Genomic DNA, 12707 nt, shown 5'->3' with positions numbered 1-12707 from the left:
GGTCTGGCATGCCTTTTCATTTTGGTAATGTGTGAAAATGGAACCTGTATCCTTTGTCTATTATTTGTAGTGCCCATTTGTCCCTTGTAATACTGTGCCAATTTTCCGAGAATAAAGAAAGCTTTCCGCCCAAGGGTGCTTCCAATTGAGCCCTGGTTGGCGGTGTCAAAGTAAAGTCATTGAGCCTGTCCTTGTGCAGCAGTTGTAGGTCCTGCATTACCTCTCTGGTTGGGAGGCTGCCATTGGCGCCCTCTGTAGGAGCCTCTAGCTTGCCCTCTACCTCTGGCACGCCTGTTCTTGCCTCTCTGAAACCTCTCTGTGTCTGGAAAGGACCAATTTTTGGAAGGCCAATTCCTGATGAATCTTGGTGGTTGGACTTGGAGAAAATCTTTGACAGTTTGTACAGATTTTGCCTTTTCTTCAACTTTCTTTAGGACCTCCTGAGCCGTGGAGCCAAATAACTTTTGCTTTTCCAGTGGAGCATCCAGAAGCTTTGCTTTGACATGGTCTGGCAGAGATTGTTCCTTCAGCCAAGCATGCCTACGTATGACTGCGCCAGTCATAGCTGACCTACATGAAGCTTCCAATGCATCATAACCACATTGCAAGAAATGGTTGCTAACCTGTTGGGAGTTATGTACTAGATCCTGAAGTGATTTGTGATCTAGGGGTTCAGGTGAATACAGTTTTTTATGCAATTCATCCAACAAATACTCTTGGTACTGTATCATATGAAATTGACAATTCAATGCCCTCATAGAAAGAGTAGCAGAAGTATACACTTTTTTACCCCATCTCTCTAAAGCTCTAGACTCCCTTTCAGAGGGGAGAGGATTTTTAGTAGTGGCAGCTGTAACCCCTTTGGGGCCCTGGGAAATAGTTTCTGGATCAGCAGAGTGGGCCTTGTAAAGGTGAAGATGTGAGTCCGGGACCCTGTAGTACCTATCCGGTTTGACAGGAGCCGGAGGAAGAGTATCAGGGGTTGTGCTAGACTCAGAGTACACATCATCAATGACATTTAAAACAGGAGGAATAGCCAAAGGTCTATGCTGAGGCAAATGCAAGAAGGTCCTTAATCTCTTCCTGGAATCAGAGAATTCCTGGCCCTGCCACTGGAAATGCTCCCTCATAGTGTGGAGTGTCTCCCCAAAGGAAAACTCTTCAGGAGGGGAGGCCGAAGGAATAGATTCCTCTGCATCAGAATCCTCGTAGGCCGAAAAAGCCTCCTCCTGGTGGTCCGAGAGAGTAGAACCATCTGAGGCCTCATCTGAGGAGTGGGGATCAGAGGGCTCAACCCTGGGCCTTTTGTCTGGAGGAGGTTGAGAGCCCCTGTCTGGATGAGGTTGAGAGCCCCTAATTAAGGAGATAAGGTCCTCTGCTAAGCTTAGAATCTGTGAACCTGTAGTGGGTCCCTGAGGGATAACCTTGGGAGGCAAAGCTTTGGATAGTTTAGTAGCTTTAGCCCTAGAGAATGCCTTAATGGACATGGATGCAGGAGGCCTGGCTGCACCACGTGCTGGTGTAGTTTTGTCTAAAGGTATGGTGTCGGAAGGTTCCAGGACACCCGTTTCTGTAGGAAATTCAGTAACCGATTCAGCCGGGGCCTCCGGGACTGAGGGACTGAGGTAGTCGGCTGAGCGGATTCGGTGGTAGGAAGCACCAAGGACTCGGTTTCAGCCGAGACCGAGACACTCGCGGTAGGCCTGGCCGTGGTTTCAGCCTAAACCGCGTCCCGCGTGTGTCAGTTCTTGTCCTTCTGTTTCTTAATCAAATGTGAAGTCGGAGACTCCAACGGCATATTGTACGAAAAACTAGCCCCAAAAAATTCCTCTGCAAACTCCGCCCGACGTCTAAGGGTGCGTCGGTTGAAGGAAGCACAGGCTGAACAGGCCGAGACGTTGTGGTCTGGGCCTAGGCAGGGGAGGCAGTAAGAGTGGAAATCCTTATCAGGTATTTGTTTCCCACAAGTTAAACAATTATTAACTTTATCTGACATCGGCTGAGGCAAGAAAGAGTCCCCAACGGGGTACTTAGCTTTTTGAAGTCTTCGGTAGCTGAATTACAGGAGCTGGCCGACCGGCACTTGCGAACTGCTTCTGCTTCGGGCACCACGCGGCAAGAAAGACTGAGGAAGATGGCGTCGGCTGACTCTTTTATACCCCAGGCGCTCTGACGTCGGGGAAAGGGCGACATCAGCCGACGCCGGACCCAGACTTTGGAATCCGGCCGTCCGAAGGGAGGACAACCCATATGTGATGACTGCAGATGCATCCTTGAAGGACATCTACAGTGGCAATGTGGTGATCAAAAGAGAGGTTGCTGTCAATCTGTGTTCCCAGATCTCTCATAACCGCTTCTGTGTTCAGCGGACTACCATCAATGTGGTCATTCATGGGAACAGTGTTTTTCCCAAAGGGGATGATGACATATTTTTTGGTACTGAGCTTCAGGCCATGGTTCTGACACCAGTCGTTGGTCTAAGTGAGGCCATTCTGTAGGATGTCAACATCACTTGGGGAGTTAATTTTTTGCATGCTACAAGTATGCATAGCACTGATTTAATCAACTCTTTACCTTTAGGAGAGTTCAAAAGAATTGCTGGTAATACATCAGAGGTTAGGAATATTAAAAGGGAATTTGATTTAATTTGTGAAAAATTAAAGAATAGGGGATATCAGTGGAATAATATTATGTTACATAGAAAAAAAGTGGAAAGAGTTAAATTTGGGTTTTTCAGAATTTCATCCCTACTATAACATCAAGGAAAGTAAAAATAACAGAGGACTTTTAAAAACAACTTATAGGGGTAAAATTATTTTAGATGATGAGAATAAAATATCGTCAATAGGTATTCCCTTTTTTCGTCTAGTTTGAAAAGAATAGTCCAAGAACTATGGCCTATTATTATGGGTGATGATTTTCTTAAAACTATTATACCTAATAAGATTATTTTTTCCCATAGCAGGTGTAGTATCCTAAAGGAGTTGGTTAGACATAAAGGTAGGAGGGATAAAGTCAGAAATGCGGGTACTTTTGCTTGTGGACGGTGTAAGATATGTAAAAATATTGTAAATTTGGATGGCAGTGAAATAAATGGCATTAAGTATAATGCCATTGATTATTTTAATTGCAACTCATTTGGGGTAATTTATATAATTGGCTGCAATTGTGAGAATAAAAAATGGTATATAGGACAAACAAATAGAAAGGTTAAATTGAGGGTTATGGAACACATGGGAGATATTAGAAATGCTAGATTGGATAGTCCAGTGGCTAATCATTTTCATCAGTACCATAATGGTGAATGTGTAGATTTAATATTTAGTGTTTTGGCTAAGCCTGAGGGGGGGGGGGGCAAACTCTAACTTTCATAATAAATTACTAAGAATGGAATCAAATTTTATAGTAAATTATAAAACTTTACATCCTAATGGGTTAAATCTAGAGATTTAAATATGATATTTAATATTGTTAACTATATTATCTATTTCTTTGTTATAATGTAGTATTGGTCCATGAGAGAGTTCTTTGACTAAAAATTATTCAATTTAATTAATTGTTTAATGGTTTAATGATGGTTTAATGATGTAATTAACTGGTGTATTTAATGACTGGTTTTGTATGTAATAATTCATTCCGTTGAAGGCGAAGGCCGAGGTACCAGAATCCAGTGAAAAAGTAAAGATTTTTCCAGTTGGCTGCTATTTTCGTTTGGTGTTTTGTTATTGTGGTTTTTAAATGTGTTTTTCGAGTTAATAATAGCTCCCAACTCGCAATCATCTGTGAACTTCATCAGCCAGTCCCTTAGTTTTGGCCTGGACTTCAAAGAAATAGATACCAAACAGGAGAGGACCCGGGACCAAACCCGTGAAACTCCATATGTGACTAGTCGGCAGTCTGAATTGGAGCCAGCTACTTTCACACTGTAGGTTCTATCTGTGAGCCACTTTGCAACCCACCTAGTGATATAGGGATTAATGCCTAGCTTAATGAGTTTCTCTATGATTCCTGAGTGGGGATCATGTCATCCCAGGCTGACAGATACTGGACCCCCTTAAAATGACACCAGAAACTAAGCTTATTTATTGAAGTCAATCATTTTCTTTTTGTACTGAGCCGTCATCCTAAGTGAAAATAAAATACTTCTTAAGGCTAGGGACATACCTGCCTGAGTTACATAGTCCAAGAGCTCAGTCATGTCTGTCTTCATATAGTCCAAAGAGGTATGTCTCAAGTCGTTCACACCAACATGGACTATGACAGAATCATAACAGTACGTATTGTTGAGAGACTTGAGTGCATGTGTGATATGGTGGATCCTGGCACCTGACAGACAGGTGACCGTGACCTGTTCCTTATCCAGCCTGGTGAGAGGGACATCTGTGTGTCTCAGGATGGAAACACCTATAACTAATATGTTTGGTTTTATGTTTTGCCTTAAGAGCTTGACAGGAGAGATACTGGTGCATTAGCTATTATGTGTATTGTTTTCTGCAGAGGATGTATTATGTGTAGCATGCTTGTGTTTGCATTTGGGAGGTCTCTGGTGGTTAGGTATGTTTCTGGTGAGGACCTCCACATATGTAGGTATGTGTGATATGTGTTTAGGTTGAGTAGGAGGTGAGGTGTGCATGCCGACAACCCGCTCATTTTTCTATGTACTGACTGGTGTGTGAGAGAGCATGGATTCAGGGTTCTTAATATAGCTACATCTCTCACATGTTGAGTTTGTGTGAACTAGGAGTACAGGGTTGTCGATGAACATGAGGCAGTTTCTACACTGCCTCAGGATGCCCACGTCGACCAGGTTGGTTGGAAAAACTGTGGGAAACTGTCTGTCCATAGTGTTAGGCAAATTTATATCGTCAAGAAAAGAGGTCGCACTGAGGAAGGGCTAGTGGGTGACAGGTGTGCTGTTACCTTTGAGGCTAGGCTTAGTGCTCCACCTGACAGTAGAACAGGGTCACAAAAAACCTCTGGAGGACCAAAAGCAAACTGCTACGGGAAAATTTAACAAGCAAACATTTGCATCTCTAGCCACCAACAGTAATCACCTCTGTACAGCAGTGCATGATGGCGTACTACACGCAAACAAGCACAAATGGGGGGCTTAAATAAAACAAGAAATAACCCTTTTAATTCAAACTAGCCAATAAGGATGTTCCCTCTGAGCTCTAGTCTAATCACCCTCGATTAGATGAGACCCAGACAGCACTCTCCTCCCACAAGAGTCCGGAAGAGTCTTCACCAACAAAGATGGCTTGAATTTGATTCCCAGAAGTTACAAAACAGACACAGAAAACTTGGAATTGGGCTATGCTACAGCTGAACCGAACTAGTACAGTATACAGTAAAATATGGCAATAAACAGTTCAGACAATTTAAACAGGCAGTAGGATGTATACAAATTAAAAGTGCAATACAAGAGCAAAAACAAACACTTCTGGATGCCTCAGATCTTTTAGTATCTCAGTGAGGAGCTGGTTTTAGTGTTCAACTGATACCAAACAGTCTAGATTCAGCTATGAAATGAAGAAGCATTAGAAAATCAAGTGCAGAAAATCACAGTAAAAAAAAAAAGTTTAAATAAAGTGGTAATTCAGTAGAATACTCCTGCAAGAGTGTAGAACACAAACCTTCCTAGTGTGCAATAACTGGTCTAGAACCCAAGAGCTTAAACCAGAACAAAGTCACTTAGAATAAAAAACACAATAAGTCTTCAACCAGCAATTTCCAGCTTAGAAGGGTGTAGACTATCGTCTCCTGCCACAGGAATCTCCTCATCATCTTGTTCATGTCAGCTTTAGTGAGACTCCAACAAGACTTAACTGACCTCGAAGAGGTTGTTGAGGAAGGTGGCCTGGAGGGGTACCATGGTCTGTCCTGCAAAACTGGAGAGTGAAGCCTATAGGAGATGGGATCTGGTGAAAATCCAGGAAGTATATAGGACCCAATAACTATCAGTTCCAAAACCAACATTGGCTCTGAAGGTCTAGGAATCTTGGGAGTTAGAGCCGACGAAGGTGTATGATCCAGAGATCTTTTTTTGCTGATTTTGATCTTTTTTCTTTCTGCCTCTTTTTGCTTCTCTTTGGGTTTATTAGACACCTTTTTTGCAGAAGTTGGAGAAGGGGAAGAAGCAGCAGCAGCTGACTTCCCTGATCTTAAAGTGGGGTTTTCTCCTACAGCAGGCTGAAGGAGAACCTTTAGAATAAGCTTACTATGGCTTTCCACAATAGCTCACTGACTAAAGGCCTTACAGATACAACAGGCGATACTTCGGTGCTTAGGTAACTAAGCAACACACATTTATCGTGCGTGTCCAAATCTGGTAGCTGGTGAAAACAAGCTATGCATTTTTTTAATCCAAACAGCTTATCTGCCATCCTCATAGATGTTAAAGAGACAGAAAGGGGAAAAAATACCAGAAAAAAGAACTACACGAGAGAAAAATGGTCCCCAAGAAGGAAAAATATTTTTTTTTTCTAAATTAAGACCCAGACAGAAGCAAGAAAGACAGAGAGAGAAAAAGGGATACAACTGTAGGGAGCAATAACCAGAAGTACTATAATAACAGCAGGCATACAAAGATTAAGAAATGGTTACCCAAAAGAAATGTACTTATCTTTCAAAAAAGATTTTTTTCTAAAACACATTCTTGAGCACCAAGATCTGTCAGATGATATCTGGGGTAGCTCACTATCTACACAGAGATTATGGGTAGGGGAGAGCCTGAGAACCGTATCCAAAGCTTAGAAGTGTCCGAAGATGGATCCAAGGTCGTATCTAAAATCCATACATTGGGAAATGCACAGAAAACACATCAGATCAGCATTTTTAGTAGCATCATGATTATAGAAAGTTTAGATGTAAGAAATGGATCTGAAGAAGTCTACAAGGATGAAAGTGCTGATCCCAATAAAACCTGTGCAAGGAATGATCTGGAGTCCGTCTCTTTTTGAAGGAGAAGAATTTAGAATTGGAATTATTTTGCTTTTAGGAATAGAATTATTTAGATAAAGGAATTTCTCTAAATACTTGGACTCTTGACAATCCTGTGCTGTAAATTTGGTTTGTCCTGATGTATACTCCCTGTATATAGCCAGGCTGTATTGGAATTACTGAAGCTTCCCCTGTGGGTAACCTTTGATTGTCTATGTTAAGCAACTGGAGTACATCCTCTCACAGCCACAGTAGCTTATGTCCTGCCCTTCCCAAAGCAGCTTATGCAGTGCAGGTGTTAACCTTGGTTGGTAATCTGATGGCCAGACAGTTTGCAAATGAAGCACTTCATCAGCAACATCAAAGACAGAGATCCAAACTCTGCAAGCAGTTAAAAGAACTGGAAGGTACCAGTGACATACGTGCAAATTACATTATGGGATGCACTGATACAAAAGTGAGGATGTTTCCAAAAGTAGGAGTTATAAAAGAAAAATATTTCACTGGTATAAAGTACTTGGTCAGAAGCCCACAAAAGAGTGCCTTCAGCATTATATGTTATATGGTCTGATATCTAAAATGCAAAAAGAAATTCACTAGAGAAATTTTTTTTCACTAAGGAAATTTTCTTTGTAAAATAGGCATTTTTGCCTAGGAGTCTGCTGCAAAACTGTTAAACTGGTGCTGCTTTTTATGCAGTTTGTAAAAGCAAGCCTATGCCTGTGAATATTCCCATTTGTCAGTGAGTGTGACAGGAAAAATAGTTCATTAATAGCTGCTTTTTAACAAATAAAGTTCCACCCAGTGTAAAACCAGCAAAAAAGGCAAGAAGCTTAGCTATAGCTTGCCCTGAAGCTATGAACCTATCAAAAAACAACTGCAGCCCGGGACACAACTATAAAGAATGAAGGTAGAAGAAAGTTGCTTAAAATATTGTGTCAAAGCAACCTCTTATAACATCAATATAAAAATACAAACAAATGTATACAGGATCTGTTACGTTATAGTCCCAGTCTATGGTAAACAAATGAAAGAAGAAGCAGGAAACAAAGGCAAAAGGTTTCTTAAACTCTAAAAGACCAGCACAAGACTGAACTAAAACCTTGCCCCAGGAAAGAAATAATCAGTATGGGTTCAAGTAAGATTTCGTCTTACTTAGAAAAATATAGAAGTCCATAACTTCTACTATCAAGATCTTTTGTGAGGAATAATTAAACTGATAAAACACTACATTTAAACAATCCTAAAAGTTTTTTTTAAGAAGTTATCCACCACTCAGGAAATACTTCTTATTCCAAAATAATGTGTGAGAAAAAAATTAAAATTTTGCTAAAATGAGAAGGGTGGTACAGTGGCACAAGTGGTACTGTTCTCTTGAAAGCAAGAGCGTCTTTGATTTTGTCTTCAGCTGGGATGCCTTTTTTGCAGACACTGTGCTTGTTTGGGTATCCTCCAGCTGTTCCTTTTTCTTCCCACATTTTAAAGGCATACAGTGAGTGGATTGGGGATTCTAAACCTGTCCATAATTGGAGGTCGTGCATGTGAGATACATAAGAAAGACTTGGCAACCAACTTCTGTTTTCTCCTGTTTCCCTTCCAAACTCCAAGCATAGCTGTGTTTGTCTACAGTGTCACTCGGAGTCCACTATGATGTGACAAAGAAACAATCAGGAACCAAAGCAAATGTTGCTTATTTTATGAAACCAGCAGAGAAATCTAGCAACCCCAACCTCAAAGAAGGGATTACCCTGCATGCTTTATGCAGCTGCTAGTCCAGCCCCCTGCACTGCATCTCATTACTGCTCAACAAACTCTGAACTGAGGAAAACGCTATAACCCCTACAAGTAGCTATTATAAAGGCAGGAACTAACATTTTTTAGCAATGCTTAGTACTGGCTGATTGATCCACATGGTTTATCAGAGTGAAACAGCCAGTCAGTCAAGAGGCATCCTCTACTGATTATTAAAAAATGTGCCAAAAGGCTGTACATATTGAAGTAGTCTACAGTGAAGTTATCCATTTTTAGCCAATGTTCTCCCGATGTAAATTTTGCTAGAAAGTGGTTCACAAAAGTTTCATAGATATACTGGGTGTTTTAGTTAAGCACTGTACTTTAAAATACAGAAGCAAGTCTATTAAGAAGTCTCAAACTTGGCCAGAAATTTGACTGTTTTAATAAAATGAACTGCCTGACAAACAAATTATGACTGATTAATTACCTGAGCAATTAGCTCGGTTTTCTTGTTAAGCTCAGACTCCAATTGTTCTTTCTCCATGTGATGCTGTTCCTCTGCTTCCTCCTGACACCTATTAAGTACAGTTTTCTGTTCATCCACCACTGCTTTCTTTTCAGTTTCAAACTCATCCTGCAAGCACACAAAAATGCACTGATTTAATATCATGAAAAACATCTGCTACATGTCAAAAGGAATCACTATCTCTACCAACTTTACATCTGAATATGACATTAAAGGCTTATAAGAAAATCATAATACTATATTGACTTTTACCACCTACAGGTGGTCCGCTGTGGCGACCCCTAACCGAGAAAAGCCGAAAGAAGAAGATTGACTTTTACCACCTTGCAGCTGTACTGTTAAGGTAAAAATGTAGACTACACCCTCTAGTGTTAGTTCATCAACGGATGGAGAAAGCATTGATCACACAACATGGCTATCAAATGGTTGCTGAAACACGAAAGCGATGTTACATATTCCTCACGTGACATGACATTCTTTCATGAAGCAATGAAATGTGATAAATGGCTGAAACAAATACTGAACTACTCCAGTTCCAAAAACCCTGGTGATGAAGCTTATGACTTGCCAGAGATCCTGTGAATGGCAGAAAAGGTTAAGATTAGCTGAGTTCACACTTTTTAAGTTAATCTGAAGAGCATATTGGGGAAAAAAATGGAGATCATCTATGCTTTTTGCAATAACACACCCTCCAAGATCTACTGATAAAGTACAGTTGTGTACACTTACCATAAATGTAGATGTTCAAGTGTATTCACTGTTGCAGTCATTACAGGTCATCAGTGGTATAAAACATGCAGCCGATGCCATTACATCAGTTTTTCTTGCCCCAGATGTCAGGTGCCACCCAAATGGGGAGCTTATATATATATATATATATATATATATATATATATGCATAGATATAGATATATATGTAATTAAAAACACAAAAGATATACCTCCAAACAAAAGCAAATACACCAAAAAGGCTGTTTAAACATAGTAAAAAATGTAGAGGTACAGTAAGAGAAAGAACAGAGGGCTGGAGGGAGGGTAACCAGGACTGCAACAATGACTACACTAACATCTACATTTATGGTAAGTGTACACAACTGTACTATGTTCTTCGTGTTTCACTGTTGCAGTCATTACATTTGGGCAGATTCCCAAAGCTATGGTTGGGAGGATGGATTTATACATCATTAGGACCAGCAATAAGGCCCTGTAGGACAGCAGTGGCAAAGCCAGCTCTGGATTTAGAGAAGAAAGGTAAATGGTAATGCTTGGTGAACGTATGAACTGAGCACCAGGTAGCAGCTTCTAGAATGTCTCTGGTAGGAACACCTCTGACAAAGGCTGTAGAAGTAGATGCAGCCCTGGTGGAATGAGATCTGATCCCCTGGGGGATAGTTTTACCATGGTGCATATAGCAGAAACAAATACAATGGCTTATCCATTTGGAAATAGTCTGCTTTGAAATAGCCTTTCCTTCTGCCCCTGCAGCAAATGCCACCTGTAGTTGTTCAGATTTTCTTAGAGATTTTGTCCTGTTTAAGTAAAATCTAAGTTGTCTGTGTACATCCAATGAATGCAGAATCCACTCCCCCTTGTTCTGTGGATTGGGAAAGAAAGTTGACAAATGAATGGTCTGATTAAAAGCCACACTGGATACCACTTTAGGCATGAAGGATGGATTGGTCCTGAGAGACACCCAGTTCGCTTGAAAAATAATGAAAGGCTCCACTGCCATAAGAGCCTGTAATTCTGAAATCCTTCTAGCTGAAGTAACTGCTAAAAGGAAAGCTGTTTTCCAGGAGAGAAAGTTTAAGTCTGCAGTAGGAGCTGGCTCGAAAGGAGGGAGAGTGAGTTTTTCCAATACAAAATTGAGGTCCCAGGCAGGGGTTGGCGCTCTCCTGGGTGGTCTTAAGTTTTTGGCCCCTCTGAGATGCGGCCTTAGCAGTGGATGAGAGAAGAGGGGAGGTTCTGTGCTGTAATGAGCCAAAGTGGCCGAGGCATGGATATTTATGGAAGAAAAGGACAGGCCCTTGTGAAGCGTCTCGGTTAAGTATTGTAAAATCTGAGGAATATTGGGCACTGCTGTGCTTATTCCTTGTGACTGATTCCAGGCACAGAATATTTTCCATTTGTCAGCGTATGATTTTTTAGTACTAGGCCTTCTCGCCTCCAGACTGACATCGATCTTAGGTTTGCTGAAGGATGCTAAGGGTGAATTTAGGTGATTAGCCACACTGCAAGATTCAAAGTTTGGAGCTGAGTGTGCAGAATTTGGCTGTTCTGCTGAGACAGTAAGTAAGGTGTCTGAGGCAGGTGCCAAGGTGGAAGGAGTGACACATTGCGCAGGAGTGGGTACCAGTGTTGGCGAGGCAAGTCTGGAGCAATCAGAATCATTTTTGGTTTGCCCTGTTTGACTTTTAGTAGAACTTTGGAGAGCAGAGGCAGAGGGGGGAAAAGCACAGACTGATAGTTTTTTCCAGCTGAATGATAGAGCATCCACTTTCCAGGCTTTTTTGTGATGAGTTCTTGTGCAGAACTTGTCCAACTGATAGTTCTGGGGTGAGGCAAAAAGATCTATGTCTGGACTCCCCCATTTGTGTTTCAACATGTTGAAAATCCGTGGTTCCAATTTCCATTAGTGTGGGTCCATGAGATTTCTGCTTAGTTTGTCTGCCAGAGTGTTCAGCTTTCCAGGCAGGAATTGAGCTTGTAGTTGTATTTTGTAGATCAAGGCAGTGTTCCACAATGTCATGGCTAGTCTGCAAAGGGGGTAGGTGTGTGTACCACATAACTGTGGTGTTGTCTGACTATCATTAATTGTTCTGGATGAAGATAGTCCTTTGAAGGCTGTCAGTGCATTCTGTACAGCTAGCATCTCTTTCTGATTGATATGAAGGTGCATATGGTTTGGGCTCCATTTGCCCCGAATGCACTTCCCTGCCAGATGAGTCCCCCAAGCATAGTCTGATGCATCTGTAGTTAGGGTTTGGGTGGCGAGGGGGGAGGAGTGAATGGCAGTCCCTTGTTTTGGTGGCAGGCCTCTGCCCACCATAGGAACTCTAGTTGCAGGCAAGGTATGATAGGAATCACTGTTTCCAAGCTGCGACAATGTTGACTCCATAAACTTTTTAAGTACCACTAAGTTTCCTCATATGCAGTCTTGCATATGGAATTAGAAGAATGCAGGAGACCATGAACCCCAAGGCTTGCAGAATTTGTCTTGCAGATAGCAAGGTTTTTGTGGCCACCTGTTTGAAGTAAGTAACCAAATGAATTTGCTTTTCAGGCATAAGGTAAGCCATCTGGGCAGTTGTATTCAAGCTTGCACCCAGGAATGTGATTTTTTGAGAGGGTACCAGATGTTATTTCTTATCGTTTATGGTGTACCCTAGACAAGTTAGAACCCTTTTTACAAACGCCAGATGTTTTAGAAGAATGTCCTCGTTTTCTGCCTGAATTAGACAATCGTCCAGATATGGATATATTTGAATATTTCTTTGTCTGCAAA

General features: G+C 41.4%; 1 protein-coding gene across 1 annotated transcript in view; it reads right to left on the bottom strand.

Moving 5' to 3' along the window:
* PCNT (pericentrin) overlaps positions 1-12707 on the bottom strand; it is a gene marked incomplete in the record, with an annotated part of 2997294 nt that overhangs the window by 1605409 nt on the left and 1379178 nt on the right. The window contains 1 exon segment of the mRNA XM_044060288.1: positions 9164-9310. Coding sequence (XP_043916223.1) covers positions 9164-9310 — 147 coding nt within the window.

The sequence above is a fragment of the Protopterus annectens genome, chromosome 2.part0 (genome assembly GCF_019279795.1).
Source record: "Protopterus annectens isolate FY-2018-M chromosome 2.part0, PAN1.0, whole genome shotgun sequence".
Lineage (NCBI taxonomy): Eukaryota > Metazoa > Chordata > Ceratodontiformes > Protopteridae > Protopterus > Protopterus annectens.
This window is presented reverse-complemented; position numbering and strand designations above follow the sequence as displayed.